This window comes from Scyliorhinus torazame, chromosome X, assembly GCF_047496885.1.
Source record: "Scyliorhinus torazame isolate Kashiwa2021f chromosome X, sScyTor2.1, whole genome shotgun sequence".
NCBI lineage: Eukaryota > Metazoa > Chordata > Chondrichthyes > Carcharhiniformes > Scyliorhinidae > Scyliorhinus > Scyliorhinus torazame.
In genome coordinates, this window is record NC_092738.1 from 34,802,878 (window position 1) to 34,824,009 (window position 21,132).

At 44.5% G+C, this 21,132-nt stretch overlaps 1 protein-coding gene across 2 annotated transcripts in view; it reads right to left on the bottom strand.

The window, feature by feature from the left end:
* Positions 1-476: 476 nt before the first annotated feature.
* The window catches only part of tmem106c (transmembrane protein 106C), a 36,071-nt gene continuing 15,415 nt past the window's right edge, over positions 477-21,132 (bottom strand). Inside the window, exons 2-7 of one of the 2 annotated variants that reach the window (XM_072494050.1) lie at positions 18,652-18,715; positions 17,002-17,161; positions 14,336-14,476; positions 13,979-14,028; positions 9,182-9,235; positions 477-3,621 (exon numbers count right to left, since the gene is read on the bottom strand). In XM_072494050.1, coding sequence (XP_072350151.1) covers positions 3,504-3,621; positions 9,182-9,235; positions 13,979-14,028; positions 14,336-14,476; positions 17,002-17,161; positions 18,652-18,715 — 587 coding nt within the window. In that variant the 3' untranslated portion in view covers positions 477-3,503. Of the gene's footprint in view, positions 3,622-5,111; positions 5,352-9,181; positions 9,236-13,978; positions 14,029-14,335; positions 14,477-17,001; positions 17,162-18,651; positions 18,716-21,132 lie in introns of those variants that run through there. The other variant, XM_072494051.1, reaches the window with a different exon arrangement.

Genomic DNA, 21,132 nt, shown 5'->3' on the forward strand with positions numbered 1-21,132 from the left:
TGCGCAGTGGCAGAAGGTTTCAGCACAAGTTTAATAATACTTGCAATCGAGATGGTCGAACACAGCATAATGATGAAAGATAAAGAATGGAATGAAAAACTGTTCAGCAGCCACTCGAGGGGGGCGACAACTGCAAGAGGATTGAGACCAACCAAAAAGCAATGCATTGGTGCAATACTGGAGAGGTGAACAAATTGGCATGCAGCCAGACATGAAAGACTGGGCAGAATTTGTGCCATGGGAATGAAGGTAGGTAGGCATACAAAAAAGGGTTCCCCACAGTAAACAGGAAGGTAATGCAGATAGTCCAAGCACAGGGTCAACACCAAACTTGTCTTACGCAGAAGCTGACAAGTGGAAGGATTCTGCCTCCACAGCAGTGCCCATTTATTAAGCTCAAAACCGATGAGGCACACAGCTCCACACCCCCTGAAGGAAAATTCCATTAAAAACAAAATGTAATCACAGGCAAGGGATATTTCAAACAAACCAAGCAAATTTTAATTGTTGATACAAAGATACATCTGTTACAAGCATTCACATTACATCCTGCAGAAAAGGTAGTGGCATGTACCACCTGTCGTTCCAACTCTCCTCCACCACAAGAGTCTCACCTCCCACTCATTCTGCCCTTGCTGTATTAGTCTCAGGACATGGTTACCACTGACAAGGTGCCCGATGAACCCAGTCACTCAACGATGGTCGCAGGATCCCCAGAGACTCATCACAGCCCTTTAAATCGATCTTGGGCTCTGGCAACGCAACAGCAATGGGTGCTGCCCTATTTGCAATCAGTTTCCCTTCTGGTCTTCTGCTAGCCTTTTCAGCTGGATAATGCACACAGTAACAATCTGCGCTCTATTCGCAGAGATGGAAAAAACAGGAGCAGAAGACTAGGCGATTCAGCCCCTCAAGTCTGCTGCACTATTCAATATGATCTACTTCAACATCAAGACACGTTTGAAGACTATAAAAAAAAACTGTTCCATTGGAGAGAACCTTATTCATTCATTTCTTCTTCGCACAAATTAGTTCTGAAGTGCCAAACAGAAATCCAACCCCACTGCAACTGACTTTCTACTTACCCTTCGCTTCTTAGCTGTTCACACCTACAGTCACATGGGCATTTCTCAGAACCCAATTGGGCAATAATCAGGAAACCAATTACCCCTCTTTCAGAATACTCCAAACCGCTTGGTCTTCGGGGGACATTGCATGGAAATAAAACACAGGTTTTTCCCAGCACGTGTTAATCACAACACAAGAACAGTGTATGCATTATGCAGATACTGGAGAGATGTGAAATTTGTGTGCTTGCGTACAGAATGCAGTAACTATTAAGCAGCCCAGCTATGAAGGAATCTTTTGCGCAAAATTTCCAGATGGTTACTTTTAATAGCTCATTAAAAACATTACATGGCCAAGGCATGGCACTAGATTAGCAGTCTAGCAATTGCACTCTTGTACAGTAGCAAGAAACCTTAGCCCCAGAGCAGCAGCTGTTCACAAATGCTATTGATAATTACAAGCCAGTACACTAGTCCTCTATCAAACATTTATTTGAAAAAGTGCTAGCTAACCGACAGCATTACATTTAAAACAATGCATATCAGTTTAGAGTGCTTTCCTTGGCAGAAAAACAACAATGCAATACATGACTGGTCACAAGGTCTTTCTGCAGGTAAAAGCAAAAAGCAGCCACAAACAGTGGTGACGCCCCTCAGAAGTTCCCATAGTGGTGATGCCCCATACTTCCAATGGGGAGGCATTAAGCGACAGTTACAAACACTATGGCAGAAAGAGCCCCAGTTAATACTGTTCACAAACCACTGCCCATATACATGTCAGGTGATTTATATTATTTCAGGTGATTATGGTGGGTGAAACTAAAAGTGCCAAATAAGCTTTCCAGTGGTAGAGTGCTAGTACAGTTGGCTCGATTCAAAGTGCACTTGGGACCAAAATAAATCAATCTTGTGCAGCAATATTGGCTTAAAGCAGTAGTGGGGGGGGGGGGGGGGTATTGACATACAGCTAAAATGAAGATCAATTGCCAACCTGGTGAATAGAAAGTTATTGCAACTACCAGAAAAAGCAGTAGAGTGGCAAGTTATTTTTAAGGAAAGCTGCTAATTTAGGTTTTATGTTGCATTCTCTTTTCCCCCTCTCCACTTTAGTGTCACATGTTTTCAACATGGATGGATTGTAACCCAAAAGCAACACTGCTGTGAAATAATGCTCCACAAAAGCAAAAACTAGCCAAGGATGGGACATATTTGAATGCATAGTACTCGGATGCAAGATAGTGTGAATACATTCTGACCAAAATATTTTAAAAGGCACCATCCAATCACAACCATACTGAGCAGTATTGAAACTTGGCAGAAAGCTACCTGTGGCTGCTTTTTGTTTCACTTTTAGGAATCCAGGTGTTATCCTATACAGGGCCAGGAGTACAAAAAACTCTTGGAATAAATTACACTAAAATAAAATTCATTCTCAGTTATAGACATTTGTTCAGTCACAAGAATAAAAACATATACACTTAGAGTCTTCCCAACATTCACACAAGTCATCTTTAGGGTCGCCAAGCAATAATAATCAGTCTCTAACGAAACCAGTTTGAAGACCAGGTTTCATAGCTTCAGCTGTCGGAGTTTACTTTCTATAGCCATAAAAGTGTGGCCTTTTATAGCCTTAACTAGTGCAACAAGCTTAGGGAGAAAACATCCAAATGGTGTTGAAATGACCAAAAGAAGAATAAGGTTGCATCAGGACACATCAAATTTAATGTTTTATGCAACAAATGAATAGTTCATATATTAAATAACTTGTGGTAGAAAGGCAAACCCAATACTATGCAACTTGAAAAAAGTTGCATCAGATATAAAAGCTCATTTCCTGTGATAAGAGTTAACTATCTGGCCCAGTTCTTTAAATGTTTGGTCTGCAATGCTCAGTTCCTCATGTATACTCTTAATGATTTGCAATGCATATGTAATGATTTGCAATGCATATGTGAAAGCTTTGACAAATGACATATCCTTAATCCTCCTCACTTGTAGTCAGACAATACATGTATGTCCATTATGGTTTTGAAATGGACCCAGCGAGGGAAGTGAAATTCAGAGCTACTCTGGGCTGTGGGGAGGAAAGAAAACATCATAGGTCAGGTGCTGCTTCTGGAGTGCTTTAATTTATACTTGGGTTGCATAAAGCTTCATTATGGAGGCTGTAGGAAGCTTGTGGAGTGGACTGCATGAAGGAGGTAGGTTTTGAAGGAATATAGACTTAGGGAGGGAGGAATGCGATGGAAAAGTGGTTACTCAAGGAAGGTTGTAAAGCCTGATTCACAATTTATAAAAAAAAAAAGTTAAAGATGCCGGACACGGCCACCATACCGAAAAGATAAGGTGCAGTCACTGCTCACCAAAAAGTAGACACGTCCAGTGTTAATGAGAACAAAATTACAAGCTGTTCGGAACCATTATCCCCATATGGTCTCAGTGATTCAAAGGAGGTCTCCTGTATGCTGTAGAATTGGACCCACAATCTAGATAGCGGTATGCTTCCAGAGAGTTCTGTGATGGATGTCCCAAATAGGAGCTTTTCACGGTGGTCCTGAAAAAGAGGGAATTTTTTTTTAAAACTGCAGATAAGTCACACAAATAGACTTGTCACAGGAGTAGAGTTACATCAAGGATTGATCTTGATAGAGGAGCCAGGGCACCAATCCGGCTTCAAAAATAGAGGGGGAGAGAAAATGTTGGAAACACCATGGAGATCAGTGGAAGAGAAAGCTAGCATTTCAGATAATTACATTTTAATTTCAGACAATTACATATTGTCAGAATGCAGAGCAGCACCATGCATGCACAAAAAAAAGAGCTGCCAGTTTTTAATGAAGCTATTCAGATGTACATGCATGTTAACAGATGAAGCACACAACAGTTAAACCATCTCAAACAAAAGCTCTGCAGTTCTGCTGCGAAAGGTAATACATAATTAAACCCCATGTTCAAAAGACGGCAGAATGACATGGGTAGCTTGGTCAAATGGCCGGTTTGTGCTGTATATCCCATATATCCCTAGTAGGGGTTCACAAAAAAGACTCGGCTGAAGCATTCTCAACCTTTTCCAGAGGTGCTGTTAGGGTCCCTTCCTGTTGATCCCCTTAATAAATAAAGTCAAGCAGCAAAGAAGTTGCAACATGGTGTTGCTAGATTCTGCCCAGTAACAGGTGGTAATTGGGACAAGGACCTGCTTCCTCTCCTTTCTCAGCCCAGGGTGTGTTACACGCACATTGAACCCAGAGAACCCGAATGAATGAATGAACCTACCATGAAACCATTACAGGTTGCACACAAGAGACCTGGATCTGAAAGCTTGCTTTGACGGGAGGTCTGCTGAAAGACAACCAGCTGAAACAAGGACTTTTCTTATAAACACCCCAAGTGTGGTTATTAGATAGTTAACCATGTAGATCTGCTATAAATAAGTAGGGTTTACATGTACAAACCTAGTGACTGTACTTAATGGGCAGCCAAGACAGACCAGGTTTTTATTTACTTTTTTTTTTAAATTAAATTGGCTAATTCAATTGTCTTGCGACTCTGGGTCAAGTACGGCTCAAATTGACCACATCCTAGCCCAGGGGGTCATAAGTGCTAATTGGACGATCCATTTCAGCCTCCTGCACTTCCAGTTTCCAGACAATTCCATCCCAGCAAACCATTTGAGCATACTGGATGAAGCGAAGACTCCCCACATACTGAAGCATGGTCTGAGCCATATGCAGCAAGGCCTGACAAGTGGCAAGTAACATTTGTGCCACATAAATGCCAGACAATGACCATCTCCCTTGGACATTACCATTGCGGAATCCCCCACTATCAATGTCCTGCAGGTTACCAAAAACCTGGACTAGCTAGAGAAATATCATAGCTCCCAGAACAGAGGCAAGGAATACAGTGATGAATAACTCACCTCCTGACTCCCCCCAGAACCTGTCCACCATCTAAATGGTGCAAGTCAGGAAGGTGATGGAATACTAAGTGCAGATCCAAACATCACAGGAGTCCCTCCACCAGCAGCATATTGGAGCAGCAATGAGCCCCACAAAGATGTAATGCAGCAACTCACCCAGGCTCCTTTGATAGCACCATCCATCCAAACCAGTGAACTCCACCAAGAATAACACAAACACCACTGGCAAGATCCCCTCCAAACCACAAATTCCTTGAACTATATTGCTGTTCCTTCAGTCACTGGAACTGTATTCCCAACAGCATGGAGCCTGCAGCAGTTCCAAGACAGCTTAGCACCACCTTAAAAGGGCAATTAAAGTTGGCCTAGCCAGCACAGAGAAAAAAAAAAAAAATTAAGAATTCAAAAACTTCAGGGAACCATAGATTTGAGCCAGGGCAGTGGGATGAGATGTGAGCCAGGGCAGTGGGATGAGATTTGAGCCAGGGCAGTGGGATGGAAATTTTCGGAGATGGAGGAGAAAGGAATTAGGAAACAAAATAATTTGTTTCTTGGGGGTCGGTTTGCAGGATTGAAGGAGCTGGGAGCGACGTACATACAGGCAGGTTCAAGACCTTGCTAGAAAGGAGATAGAGCTTCCCAGTAGAGCCGGCCTCCACATTGCTGGAGGTGCTGACGACAGGGGGACTGGAGTGGGATCAAGACAAAGTGGGAGGAAGAGTTGGGAGAGGGTCTGGAGGAGGGGTTCTGGTGTGAGGTGCTCCAGAGAGTGAATGCCTCCACCTCATGTGCGAGGTTGGGGCAGATACAGCTGAAGGAGTGTATAGAGAACACCTTACAAGGGTGAGGATGAGCTGGCTTTTTGAAGGGGTAGAAAACGTGTGAACTTTGCGCAGGGAGGGGCCGCAAACCACATTCATATGTTTTGGTCCTATCCAAAGCTGGAGGATTACTGGAAGGAAGTGTTTAGGGTAATTTCTAAAGTGCTGCACATGAAACTGGACCAGAGCCCTCGGGAGGCCATATTCGGGGTGTCAGATCAGCCAGGGTTGGAAATGGGTGCGCAGGCAGATGTTGTAGCCTTCGCCTCGTTGATCGCCCAGAGGCAGATCCAGTTAAGAGTGGAGATCAACCTTTCCACTGTCCTGGCATGGCACCTGCTGGAATTCTTGACACTTGAAAAAGGTCAAATTTGAATGGAGGGGTTTTACAATTCATGGGCGTTGTTCATTATGCACTTTCGAGAATGGATTACATCAAACATTCGGGGGGGGGGGGGGGGCTGTGTGTGTTAATGGTGACTATGGGTGATTCCTTTTGTCATTTGTTGATGTTAACATGCAGGCTAATGTTTGGGGGGTTTGGTGAGGATGGGATCGTTGTTATTGATATGGGGATTGACATTGCATTAGTTACGGATATTGTTGGGTGTAAATTTGGGAGAAAGTGAAAAAAATTAATTTAAAATTAAAACAATGGACCCCCAACAGCCCTGAAGATTTGTAGCTACAACACTGGCATCTACCAAACAATGGAAAATTGGTCAGGTTTTACCTAGTCCCAAATCAGGACAAATCCATTCTGCCACTTCCACTCCAATCGACTCCATCACCAGGTTCTGCTCAGTGTTATCAAGCAGCACTTGACAAACCTATCTACCAATGCTCAGTTTGGGTTCTGCCAGGGTCACTACTTCAACCATGGCACAGCCTTGATCCAAACGTGAACTAGAGCTGAACTTGGGAAGGTGGAAGTGACTGCCCTTCACAGCAAGGCAGCATTTGATCAAGTGACCTTTCAAGGAGCTCAAACTGAAGTCCATGGGAAGGAGGAGGGAAATCTCTGCTGGTTAGGGTCATATCTAATACAACAAGTGGTTGTGGGTGTGGAGGTCAATCTCAGTCCCAAGAGTTCAACCATTTTCAGTTGTTCATTGACCTTCCTTCCATCATAAGGGGCACAATTTTTAAATTGCATTTGCATCTCAGATACTGGAGCAGGCAGTGTCCACATGCAGCGTCAGGCAATGACCACCCCAGAGAATCTAACCAGCCCCTTGGCATTTAATGGAAAACACTTACTGCTGGACAGACCACTGCTGGACAGACCACTGTAAAATCAGCTCTGATCAATATCAATGTAGCTCCAAATCAGCAATGGCAACAGAAACAATTCGGCGGGAAAATCAACACTGAGGCACTAGACCCAAGAGAGCCCTATTCAGCCAGCTACTCACTGCCAACCCGACTACTCCCAGTGACCTAAAGACACGTGTCCACTGCACCTGGTCAATCCTCTCCATAATCAGCACCGTGAGAACACCTGGTCACTTGACAAAGAAACATCAAGAATGGTTCGATGAGAATCTATGGAGATGGAGTGGGAGGAAACCCAGTTAGGTGAGATAAAGTGTAAATGGGAAGACGAGTTGGGAGATAAGAGGCAGGTCTGTGGGAGGATGCTCCGAGTAGAGTCAACATGTCCTCATGTGCCAGGCTTGGGCACACATGACGGTGGCCCAGATGAGCAGGTTTTCTGGGGTAGAGGACAGGTGTGTGAGGTGTGCAGGAGGGCCTGCAATCATATCCATATGTTTTGGGCATGTCCAAAGCTTAGAGGATTCTGGCAGGGATTGGCAGATGTCATGTCCACGGTGCCAAAAGTGAGGGGGTGGCACAGAGTCCAGAGGTGGCGATTTTGGGAGACTCAGAAGACCCGGGAATCCAGGGGGCGAGAGAGGCTGAGGTTTTGGCCTTTGCCTCCTTGGTAGCCCGGAGACCGATCATTAGCATGGAGGGACTCGGAGCCCCAAAATTGGGGGTATGGGTTAGCGACATGGATGGGTTTCTCAGGCTTGAGAAAATCAAGTTTGCCCTGGGAGGATCAGTGTTGGGGTTTGTTCGGAGGTGGCAGCTGTTTAGCGACTTAGCAGATTAAATGGGGGGGGGGGGGGGGGGGGGGCAAACGAAGGAGCAGTTCTCCGAAAGCTAGTGCTTTGAAACAAACCTGTTGGACTTTAACCTGGTTTTGTAAGACTTTTCTGTGCTCACCCCAGTCCAACACCAGCATCTGCACATCTTTGGAGATCTAGGGGGTGATCTAACAAAATGGCAACAGAGTCCTGCAATGAGCACGTTTAGTCTGGTGTTTCCCAGCACTCAGTGCCAAGAAATACCAGGCCGCCTACAGGGACTTAGGGCCTCAATGGGGCACTCCAACAAGGCCGTAGTCCCATTTCCTGCACGGAGGAGCTCTGCTCACCAGAACTCCTTGGTACATGAGACGATTGGGCCACCATTTCTAAATAAAAGGCTGCAACTAGGAGGCATGCAAATGACCACAGATGTATAGGAGCTCACCAAGCCTCTTGGACAGCACCTTCCAAATCATTCACCCTGGAGCTCCCATCCCAACTGCATTGGTGTGGGTGTATTTGCACCATTCACACCTGCAAATTCCCCTCCAAGCCACACACCATCCTGGCTTGGAACGATGGTCATTCCTTCACTGCTGCTGGATCCAAATCTGTAAACTCCCTCCCTAAGACAGCACTGTGGGGTATCAGCATCACATGGATGCAGTGATTAAAGGCAGTGGCTCATCAGCACCTCATCAACAGCAATTAGGGATGGGCAACAGACACTCCAGGAAGATTAGCACACAATCAGCTCAGTTGCCACAAATTATTCTTACATTGAAACTTGGCATGGAGTGGTCTTTGAAGCAACGGTAGTTGTCCAAATAAAACACGACTGGTTAAACCACTCCCAACTGTGCTCAAGGCAGCATTGGAATTCATCTGAAGTTAGTTACATGTACTCATCCAACAAAAAAAACAAAAAAAAAAAAAAAAAAAAAAAGCGTTGGACTGGGGTGAGCACAGTACGAAGTCTTACAACACCAGGTTAAAGTCCAACAGGTTTGTTTCGATGTCACGAGTTTTCAGAGCGCTGCTCCTTCCTCAGGTGAAAGAAGAATGAAGAGGTTTCTTCATTCTCCATTCACCAGAGGAAGGAGCAGCGCTCCGAAAGCTCGTGACATCGAAACAAACCTGTTGGACTTTAACCTGGTGTTGTAAATCTAACCAGAGCAGATTTATTGCGTTACCCCCCCTCCCCCACACCAAAGAAAGAAGCTCCCTTTATTGGGAATCATTAAAAATACTTGCAACAAGGACATTTTTCAAATAACTTACTGCAAGAAGACAACAATATTGTGGACCTTGATGGATGGCATTGTGCAAAAGGTGCTGTGGAGGAGAAAAAAAAAAAAAAGTGTTGTCAATTAAGTCAGAATAATGTCAGGTTGTCAGGTTCATTACAATATGATAACTGGTAATACAGTAGCAGCACACCTCAGGTAAACCAAGAGGTTTATATTTACTGAAGGCCAATTAACTATGTCTGATCATGGGTAGAGGCAATGGAGAATAAAAGCATTTAACTGTAGTCCCCTTTTCAAGGTGTAAATCAAGTACTGCCAGTCTCATTTATCCCAACCATCTCCATAATGTGGTTCTGAAAAGTAAAAGTCAGTACTGGAACAGCATTTGACACTGGCTGGCCAATTACCACCAACCTCTCATTAAAAGATCCAGTCCCAAAATGTAGGCATTTTGCAACAATTTCTAATATTCAAAATTTGATTTTCACATTTGAGCATGTGCACAAGCCAAGGGGACACAATAAACACTTGTCGCCAACATTCCCACTTGCATCAGTGATGTGCAACGACATGGGCGACAGCTGTATCAGTTAGCTATAAAACTACAAAACAAACTGGTTCATGGGATGTGGAGAGAGTGTCACCAACAAGACCATCCCCAATTGTCCAGACGGTGAATTGCCTTCTTGAACTGCTGAAGTACATGTGGTGTAGGTACAGCCAGTGCTAGTAGGGAGTCGCAGGATTTTGACCCAGCAACAGTGAAGGAACGGCGATATATTTCCAAGTCAGGATGGGGAGTGACAGAGGGGGGGGGGAGAAAGAAAAAAAGTGTTCCCATGTGCCTTCTGCCCTTTTTATAAATTTAGAGTACCCAACTTTTCCAATTAAGGGGCAATTTAGCATGGCTAATTCACATACTTAGGGTTGTGGGGGTGCAAGAATCTCAGGCAACCCCTGGTCCCCTTGAACTGCGAAACCGGACTTTAACCTCAAACTGTAAAATGGACACCTTTCTTGGCCAAATTTTTCCCAGCAAGCTTGGCTTGCAGGGCTGTCTGAGAGTGTGAAAGGAATGTTTGCAGCAACCCCCCCTGGACTTACAACTCATCAGTAGACAGACAGCACTAATTGGATCAGCAAAGAGCACAATAGGAATGCCAATAGCCCTGAAACTCCCCCAGCCAAGAAACAATGTGTTGGTAAGAACTCCTTACATATGATAATGACCTTGTCTCCATCGGAGCTGAAAAATCCATCAGCATAACCAGGTCATAATGGCAGCAATCTCGAGCGAATGGCAGACTCGAAAATCCCATCTTCTTAACGAGGTGTGGAAGACTACGATCTCCCAGGACAGTGGAGCGGGCAGGAAGCAGTTTACCCTGGAGGGAAACTGCCCGGAGACTGGAGCTGGCTACCTGGACCCATCAGGAGAAGCGGCACGACCTGCAGGAATGCTAACTGACATGCTCACACAAAAGAAGCTGGACTGGAGCGAAAAACTTGGATTTTGGACTATAAAAAAGGGTGGTCAAACGGCCATTCGATCTCTTAGGCTCTTCTGCTAGTGCTGAACTCTCCTCCTACAACATCAGCCTTAGATTGCAAGTATCCCGCAGCAGCTTGCGAAGCTCCCGGGACTAGTATAGGGGGTGCTATTTTGTCTTTTTAAAAGATTGCTAAAATTGTGTATGCAAGTTTTACGTTGTGCTGCGATAGTATTCCTTCCATAGTAGTATTCCTTCCATAGTAATAGTCATTAAAGTACAAGATGTGTGTTCTGTATTTGGTGGTGGCTGATGGTAGATCTTGGCAATTAATAAATATATGGGTTTGGATTTTGGAATTGGAGTTTCTCAATTCCTTCAATCCCTCACCAACGAGCTCTAGCCAAGTCACTATTAAAAATACTCCTTACCATAAATCCGGTGTCGAGAACGGAGGGAAATCCCTGGGCGCTTCGAACCCGCTCACTCAGGAAAGGCTGCCAGGTACAGGTGGTCCCACTACAGGGGGCAAGACCCATGCAGACATGGGGATAAGGTGCAAACTCCACACGGACAGTGACCTGGGGCTGGGATCAAACCCATACTTCAACCCTCAAAACACACCCACCCTCACAAACACTCAGTTAGAGTCCAACTTTTCAGCTTGTATAAAGGTCCACGCCGCTTCAGGCGTTTTGAAGTAGTAATGTTTGTCTTTGTATGTAACCCACAGTCGCACTGGCTGCAACATTCCAAATTTCACTTTCCGATGCAGCACCGCTTTGGCCTGGTTGAAGCCCGCTCTCCGCTTAGCAACCTCCGTGCTCCAGTCCGGGTATATTCAGATCTCTGCATTGTCCCACTTGCTGCTCAGCTCCTTCTTGGCCCATTTCAGGACCCCCCCCGTCCGTAAACCGGTGAAATCTCACCACCATCGCCCTTGGCGGCTAATTTGCCTTGGGCTTCCTCGCCAGCACCCGGTGCGCACCGTCCAGCTCCAGCGACCTCGAAGGGGCCTCCGCACCCATCATCGCCCCGATCATAGTGCCCACGTATGCTGCGGCATCAGCCCCCTCCACTCCTTCTGGGATACCCAGGATCCTCAGATTATTTCTCCTCGACCTGTTCTCCAGGTCTTCGAGTCTTCCCACCCACGTCTTGTGTAGCACCTCGTGCCGCTCCACTCTCACCGCCAGGCCCAAGAGCTCGTCCTCATGCTCACTCTTTTCTGTACCTCCTGGATCTTCACCTAGTGGGCCTTCTGGGTTATCCCTAGTCCTTCAATTACCGCCAGCATAGGCACCAGCATCTCCTTACGCAGCTCCTCGAAGCAGCGCTTGATGAATTCCTGCATCTTTGTCTCCGGCCGCCGCCATTTTACTTTTTTCCCCCCTCGCTTCTCCCGCTGCTCCAATGCCGCTTTTCTGGCCGTTGCACTTCGGGTCCGGTCCATAAAAGTTGGTAGGGGACCTCTTCTCTTCCCCACGGGTTGGGGGCTCCTCGTAGCGAGCCCACAAGTCAGTGATCGCGGGAGCTGCCGAATTGTGCGGCTTAGCTCTGCATAGCCACGACCAGAAGTCTCAATGTTCTTTGTTGATTTTTCTTGTGTCCACTATGTACTGTGTACGTTCCTCGGCTGCAGAAAAATACTCTGTACTGGTACATGTGACAATAAATCAAATGGTATTTATTTAAAAAGGATAGTCCAGTCAAGATCAAGGTGCAGAATGAGACCACAACATTAATGATTTGATTATGACAGTCAGATGAGCAAGAGGCTCCAAGACAGCTGGGTGCAGAATAGTCAGTCTGAAGTACCAGCACTTATCTAAAAATCAGGCAGCATGGTAGCATAGTGGTTAGCACAGGTGCATCACAGCTCCAGGTTCGATTTCAGACTGTCACTGTGCGGAGTCTGCACGTTCACCGTGTTTCCTCCGGGTGCTCCAGTTTCCTCCCACAGTCCAAAGATGTGCGGGTTAGGTAGATGGGCCATGCTAAATTTCCCGCAAGTGTCCAAAAAATGTTAAGTGGGGGTTACTGGCTTACAGGGATAGGGTAGATACGTGCGTTTCAATAGAGTGCTCTTTGTAAGGGCCGGTGCAGACTCAATGGGCTGAATGGCCTTCTTCTGCACTGTAAATTATGATTCTATGATCTTTGTAAATGAATTGTTTGAAGTTTGTCATAGGGAAGCAAAGCCTCACAGTACAATAAGCCAAGATGACGTAATAGTAAAACCTTGGCCGCCGCGAGCATGGGGGAGGCGACGTCGGCAGAGGTAGTCAGCAGCGGAGACTTTCAGAAATGCCTTCAAATGTTTGAAGCCAAGGTACAAAGCTATGCAGGCAACGATCCATTGGATCTATGGGACAGGTTTATGCAGTGGGCAGAACCTTTGCTTCCCCCTACAGAGACAGGCGTATTGGTCTCCGTGTTAGAGAGACTCGAAGAATTTTAAGGATGAAAAGTAGTATTTCAATGATCCAAGATCAACTACTGGTTGAAACGGAATGCAGTCAATCTATAGAAAATAATAAATGAAAAAGCAATGCCTCCGCCTTTGGTGATCTACTTTGCCATCCACATTCTGTTTATCATGGAACAGCTGCATAGTATTGGAATAATTCATGTAAAACCTGACAATTTCATACTTGGAGAAAGGTTCCTGGATGATGTCAGCAGTGTTGATGATACCTTATCCCAAGGAGTCACATTGATTGACTTGTCAAAGTATTCCTCCAAATACAGTTTGTGGAAATTTCTAAGATATCAGGCTTCCAGTGTCAAAATGTTGTCAGAAAAACAATGGACATTCCAGAGGTCATCATGCAGATATGTGGAATCATTTCTTTAATACCTTGTTATATATTCCCAACTGCCAGACTCTGCCATCACTTTGAGATCTACGGGAAAAGCTGGTGTCACTCTTTAAGGAACAATACATCAAGAAACTGAAATCTCTTTGGTGGCGATTAATGTTACTTTTACTTGAAAATAAACCTTCACGTCTGGCTTGTGTAAATAGAAAGAGTTTTGTATTTCATTGTTATGACATTAAGAGCTCATGGTGGAATCTAGATTAAAGCTTTTGACATCAAAAAAAATAGTAAACCTCAAACAAAATGGTAACCGTCCAAGGTGTAGTGCCTTGTTGCTACATTTTATTTCAATACGTAATAAAATTTCAATCTAGAGCTATTGGATGATGTTTTTGTCATCTAAATTCATAGAACAGGCAGTGGCTGCTTTCCAAAGTTTTATTGCAGCACAGATTTACCGAATAAATGGCACACCATAATGCTGCTGGAATTTAGAACAAAAAAAACTTCACTTACTATACATATGCTAGTGGTCCACTAAATTCCATTCGAACAGTGTAATTCACCTGAAAATAAAAGTGCAGATAGATGCAGAAGTTACTTTGGATGCTAGGTTCAATCCAAAATGAGCTGAAATCTTCTTCACTAGCCACAAGGATGTAGCGTAAATCAAATTCCAAAGAGGCACAAAGCTATAGCATGAACTGGATCCAAAGCGATTTCCTGTAAGGATCCTCAACCCGACAGTCCCCAGTTTGCCATAGGTCCTTTGTGCAAAAAAATACAATAAGACTGCTCAAATTGGAGAGTCACAACAACAACCCAAAAAACACAAAGTGAAAAGGCAAGGCAAAAATGGCATGCAGCAAGTACCTGTTTCTCACTTAGAGGTGGTATAACAGAAATGTTGTGGAGTTGCGTTGTTCCAATCACAGTTTTCATGTACTGGACTTGGCAGGCAAGAGAGTCCACAGAAACAGTATAAAAATTGGAATTGCTAATATTGAGGGTACTCTGAAATACAAAAATAACACTGGGTTAAATATGGAACACTAATTCCCCAGCCTGTTCAGGTAGAGGTTAAAGTTCTACTCAACAAGCACAAAAATCACGGGTTTTTAATTCCCTTTTTATTAAGATCTGTATAAAAAGTCAGCCAGGTGTGGAACCAACAGGGATCTGGTGTAGATGGTAAATAGAACTGCTTCGCAATAAGCCAAGTTTCTTTTTACTAACTTGGTTCAGATTCATTTGTGGCCTACAACACTGGCAAGGATACAACTGGATTATGGTCACCGTTACAACTGGATTACAGTTACCATTGGGTGAACCATCTCTGCTGGACCAAGATTGGAATTTTTTTTTTTTTTTTTTAAATTTAAAAAAACCAACATGCCTTTGCTTTGAAGATTGGGCATAGATGTGTTTTGATGCAAGGGTTGGACACAGTACACAGAATGCATGCGTCAGCACCATCAGGGGCCAAAGGGAGCGCAAGGCACAAGTCAGTCATAGATCCAGGCACCCCTGTCGAGGCAGGCACCAACCAAAGGCTCACATTTTCCACCTTATCAACCAGCAGAGTCTATACAGCTGAATGGTGTTACAGCACAGGGTGGCTTAATCAGGATGTGCAGGTTAATGGGCATCCATGAGACATGGGAGATGGAGGTAGACATGGGAGCTGTGGTTTCAGTTGTTGGAAAGCATGACTGTCAACAGGATAAAATCAGGGGCACAACCCAAGGTATTTCAGAGCTTGTCCAGTCCCTCACTCTTAGTTAGCAAAAGCCTCAAAGTCAGGCCTGTGCATTTTGGTTCTGGTGCTCAAAGACCTCAGATTGTGTGGGGATTAACTTAACCATCAACAGGGCCTCCTGGTGGGATTGTTACGCTGCATGGAGAGCCTATATTACCAAGTTTGACATAAGCCATACATATTTGCAGTTTGGACCTTGCTTCCCGAAAATATATATCATAACACGAGGCCTGTATGAGTACACAGAGTGCAGTCAGCCTGTGCCATATTCCAGAGGGTGATGGGAAACCTACGATGGTTGTTGTGAGTGACACTAGATCTGGGTGCTGTGTTGATTACCGGGGAAACCGAATGAAAGAAGTGGTGTACCTGGGCTGAGTGGGTCACACAGAAGGTACGGTTTATTCAGCAGGCTAAATAAGGCTGGTTAATGCATGATGATCCCATCACCCAATTGTCACGTGATGCATTGCTGGTGCCATTTCCTGCACCCGTAGCAGCTGGGACTCCTCCATTCGACTATGGACCAGTCAGTGAGTCACCCATCCGAATATCATGGCCACACCCAAAGCATCTGTATCAGCTCTGTGGTAACCTGGTCTAGAGACTCTGCATCTGACTGGGACCCAGCTTGGGTGGATCCTCACCTCTACTCTGACCTCCACATTGGTTACTGATCTGTCCTCTGCCACCCCCACCCCCATAACTTGCAGGGCCTGTTCCTCGTAGGGAGTGAGGACTCGTATGTCTGACACCCACCGCCCATCTGGGCCCTTTCCCCTCCTGTTGTGGGGATACAGAGGGGACATCATGAGCCACATATCTTTCATCGTTGGGGGTAGGCATGAGGCAGAGTGATGGAAGCTGGGACAGTGTGGGCAGCACTGCTGGCAATGGACACAGAGCAGAGGTTTTGGGGGATGCCACCCACAGGTCATTGACCTTATTGCTGCACGGGGTGTCGGTTGCTGCCACTTTGTTCCAGATGGTCGCAAATCAGCTGGCGAACCATGATTTCCAGCGTGACCCCATGGGGCCTCGTTAGTGGACCAATTAACGTTTTGTAGCAGTGATGGCCTCACTGGGCCTGCGCCAGGCAGCTTGTGGCATTTCCACAGAAACCTTTGGTAAAATCCACACCCCTTTGTATTGAACATGGTGTGCGCCCCACCCCAGACATTTTATTCCATATAGTCCACCAGATTTCTACCCCATCCTATTTCTCCATCAGAGTTTGTACAATTGCTTTGCCCCTTACTCTTTGGGCAACTCCGTTGAATCCCAGATTAGCCTGAACATTTTCTACGAGGAGTCTAAATATTGACAAAAAGACAGACCCAGATCATAATAGAAATAATAATATTAACAACATCATGTCACAAATAGGTTTCAAATGAAGTTACTGTGAAAAGCCCCTAGTCGCCACATTCCAGCGCCAGTTCAGGGAGGCTGGTACGGGAATTGAACCCACACTGCTGGCATTGCTCTGTATAACAAGCCAGCAATTTAGCCCACTGTGCTAAACTAGCTCCTAGATAGATACATCCCCACATGAGCAACGTGCTAGCGTTAAACTGGTAGAACACCATTGAAAGTAGACTACAAACTGGAGGTCCATATTAAGCACATGCAGCAGCTTGACTCGGCTCAAACAGGGTGCAAACTATATCACTGAAGAAATTAGATCATAGATAAAAAGGCAATACAAGGGTAGGAATAAGGCTCAAAATGGAATAACCGGAAAAACACTTAAATACAAGATTTTAGAAAAGTTCATTACGGTCATGTCAATGAAGACTCTGGAGTTATTGTGGTCAAACTTCACTATAACCACTCTGATCCCATCATCGTTCACAACCACTGACCGAGGGAACAAGAAGAAGACAACCAATCCAGATATGAACAGGCACAGGAATATGGATAAGAAGACATACAATTTCCTGAAATACAAAAGATGACATTTGGTTTAATCTGTTAAGGTTGCCTTTACATAATACTCTAAAACTAAGTCCCCAGAATGGAGATTTAAATCCACTTCTAGATGTAAATTTATATTCAATTTTTATGTGAAACAAGAGACGCTTAAAAAAGGCAAATTCCATTTTGAAGCTAGAAAGCACCATTTAAACTAGCCTCTTTCTGCAGCCAAGTTATTAATCAACATATCTTTGCTTATTGAGGCCATCAGCACAGGTTCAATTCCTGTACCAGCTGAGGCTATCCATGGAGGCCCCACCTTCTCAACCTTTCCCCTCACCAGAGGTGTGGTGATCCTCTGGTTAAATCACCACAATCAGCTCCTCCTCAAAAAGGGGAAGACAGCCTATGGTCATCTGGGACTATACAAACAAACAAAGTCCTTATATTTCCAAGAAAAGTCAAACACATCATACAGCTCAGGCAGTTGGTCAAACAGACATGGAAACTACCAAAATAGCTTCATACAAGTTGTTCACTTGACATTCAAAATGTATCACAGCCTCTGATTAACCCAGTTGATCAGTTATTGCCTCAATTTAGCAAATTCTCACCATGTCAAGATCATCGCCTCCCATTAACTACTTTACCAAACTTTTAGCACCAATTGACACAAAGATCATGCATCTCCTTCAGTTACCACTGCCATGTCTTCTTTGCATATCTCTTCCCAACCACTAGTCTCCCCCACACCACCTTCTCAAAGCTAGCATCTTTCACAAAAACTAATCTTATTTCAACATCTGACACTTCCCCCAAAATACTCCACCTCTGATCCCACTGCATTGCAAGTTCTTCATTCCTCCAAATCCAGAAATGCAGCGCCACAACCATTATTCTACTCGTCACAGCCAAGTTCAGTTTTTTGGGAAGCATCCTTCATTTCCTTGACCTGCCTTTAAACTCAGCCTCGAAAATTACCTATTCAGCCATAGCCTCCCTCATACTCAGTCAAAACAGTGTAAAGTTTAGAATGCTACCACTGTTTATACCCGTTAGCTAATCATGACATGACCATGGGATGAACCATGCAAATGCTAAGCTTCGAGGAGAGGTTTGTAGTACTTTCAACCTATGGTCGTCGGAATCAAGAGTAAAGATGTCCAAAGATGTGAAAGTTAGGTGGAGCCACCATGTTTTCTGGCCCCTTAGTGTCCAACAGTTAGATAGGATTAGGACAGGAGTGGGTCTAGGTAAGGTGCTCTTTCAGAGGGTCAGTGCAGACTCAGTGGCCTCCCTTCTGCAGTTGGGATTGTGATGGTGATACATGGGAGAAATTAAGCCCAAACCATTTCAAAATTACACACATCATTCTGACCTGCAAGTGTTAACCATTAGTTGTCACGACTGGAATGTGCTAATAAAATTAAAAGCATCACAATAACAGATTGGTTCCAAGCTGTTTAGTATCAGGTCCAAGTAATTAATTATTGTTCACCCTCCAATGACTTACGTTCTTTGAGGTTGCAGCCTCTGGTCACTGTATGGGATCAACGCCACCAATTCATTTATCTGCCCTGCAAAACAAGGGAAAAATACAGAGCAAGTTTAATAATTATTGGGAAGAGGTCAAACCAAGAATTGCCAGCAGAATTACCCACAACTGTCTCCTAGACATGCATGAATAGTTCAATGTGCGAAGGAAAATGTCAAAATGCTGGCACAAATGATTGAATTCCAGAATAGCATCTGGGATTGGTGAAAGGTAGATTTTCCCATTGTTAATAACTTGCCTAGATTCCTAGATCACCCACAAGATTCAGTATAACAGATGCCACCTTGCATTTCATCACATGGAGGCTATTCAGAATAGAGGTTCCTACTTCAGAATCTACAGTCAGGAGGCCATTTAGCCCATCAAGTCTGCACCAGCCCTTGGAAAGAGTGCCTGAACCAAGCCCATCCCTCCACCCTATCCCCATAACCCAATTACCCCACCTAACCTTTTTGGACAAAGGGCAATTGATCATGGCCAATCCACCTAACCTGCACATCTTTGGACTGTGGGAGGAAACCCACGCAGACACGGGGAGAACGTGCAGACTCCGCACAGACAGTGACCCAAGCTGAGAATCGAACCTGGGACTCTGAAGCTGTGAAGCAACTGTTCTAACCACTGTGCTACCGTGCCACGCACCCTTGAAGCCCCATTTTTCCCTTTTATTATTAGATCTAGCATGATTAAAACAAAACCATCCAGAATTGTTCCTTGCAACCCACAATTTCAAGCCATTGAAAATAGATGGCGAGAGTCAAGAAGAAGCGACAAATTACTGTCAGCATCCCCGTGGTCAACAGTGTGCAGGAAAGGACAGATTTCCTTTTCCGATTGCATTAGTGTTAAAACAACTCCATGAAAATGTACCCAGCAAGGCTGCTCAGCTCAATTGACCATGGTGAATGTTGGTCTTTAAACCTTCCACCGCCCCTATAAAAGGAAGACCCTCAGTGGAAATATTTGCCAGTAGGCACACAATTGGTTGACTGGAATTTGTATAACTACACAGCAAGTTTGATGCCCATTGGCTTTTTGTCTTGCAATTGCTACATAAAATATTATTCACTTGAACAATCATGAGCTTTGCACTGGCCAGCTAGGTGTATCGAGAATTCTTGCAGTTTTCTGTAAAGGAAAAAAATTGGTTGCATGTTTTGCCTTGGGGACGGAGTACATGGAATAGTTTACCCAATTGTAGCTTATATAACGCCACCATGTGGTGAACTGACTCTCAGCAAATATTCCTGATGAAAGCAACATGGTTCACAGGACTCAACGCAGTTGCCATTTTCCAGTTCTACTTTATATTGAACACATCAAGGCTGCAATTTCACTTCAGGGGTTTTTGGATGTTATGCATGAAGTAGAGGGGGACAAGGTCCAAATTTATGCCAGAGTTTGGATAGCATGTGCAGTGAGCATCTCAAAACCAGCTGCGTTATGGAAAGTTGGCAAAGAAATTCAGTATTGGATAGGGATTCCCTTAACACAAGCGTTAGAACTGCCAACTATGCGATTTAATACTGCGTACCTTTAAGATGCCAGAGCAGAACACCACAAGACCAGTTTAACAGCAAGTTGGCTAGGATTAAAAAACCAGATCAACATTGTGGGGGGTGGACAGGCATTTGTCTCAGACCCAAGCACCCTGCACACCTCTCATCTTCCCTCTTCTGCAGGATCAATTGGATTTATTAAATTACACCAAGGTTTTCTGGCCTTCACTTCAACCAACTAGATTTACCATCTAAAAATCAGTCTTATTCAAGTCATTAAAGTTGCCAACATCAAACAACACAAGAGCATTTACCATTGCCTACTCTTAACCATTAGTCAAAGTCAGAAAGTCTTTTTAAAATTCTTGTATTATATGCAACAGCCATGCAATGCAGTTTGAGAGTGCTTTACACAGCTGAGAGACAGTCCAAAGCATCTTCATAGCCACTGACTACAAGTAGTCACTGTTGTAATGTAGGCAACGCAGCAGCCAATCTGCACACACAGCAATGTGATAATGGCCAAGATAATTTGTGATGTTTATTGAGTGATGGAATGGAATGATTGACATTGGTCAGCACATCAGGGAGAACCCTTCTGCAGTTTGTGCCCTGGGATCTTTTGTATCCAACTGAGCAGGATAGACAGACCAGTTTAATGTGCAATCCAACAGCAGACCACCCGAGTACTGAACTGAGTGGCAGTGAGATTTTTGTATTCAAATCTTGAACTGGGATGTGAAGCCAGCATCTGCTGACTCAGCCAACCTGAAGCACAGCCAAGATAATTGGACAGTATTATAAACCCAATATCAGGATTGTACAAGTTTACAGAAAGAGGCCAATTGCCCCATCACACAACAAAAATTCCACAGCCCAGCTTTATCCATTTCAAAAGTTTATCCACAAGATAGTTTCTGCCTTAACCACTTCTTGTGGC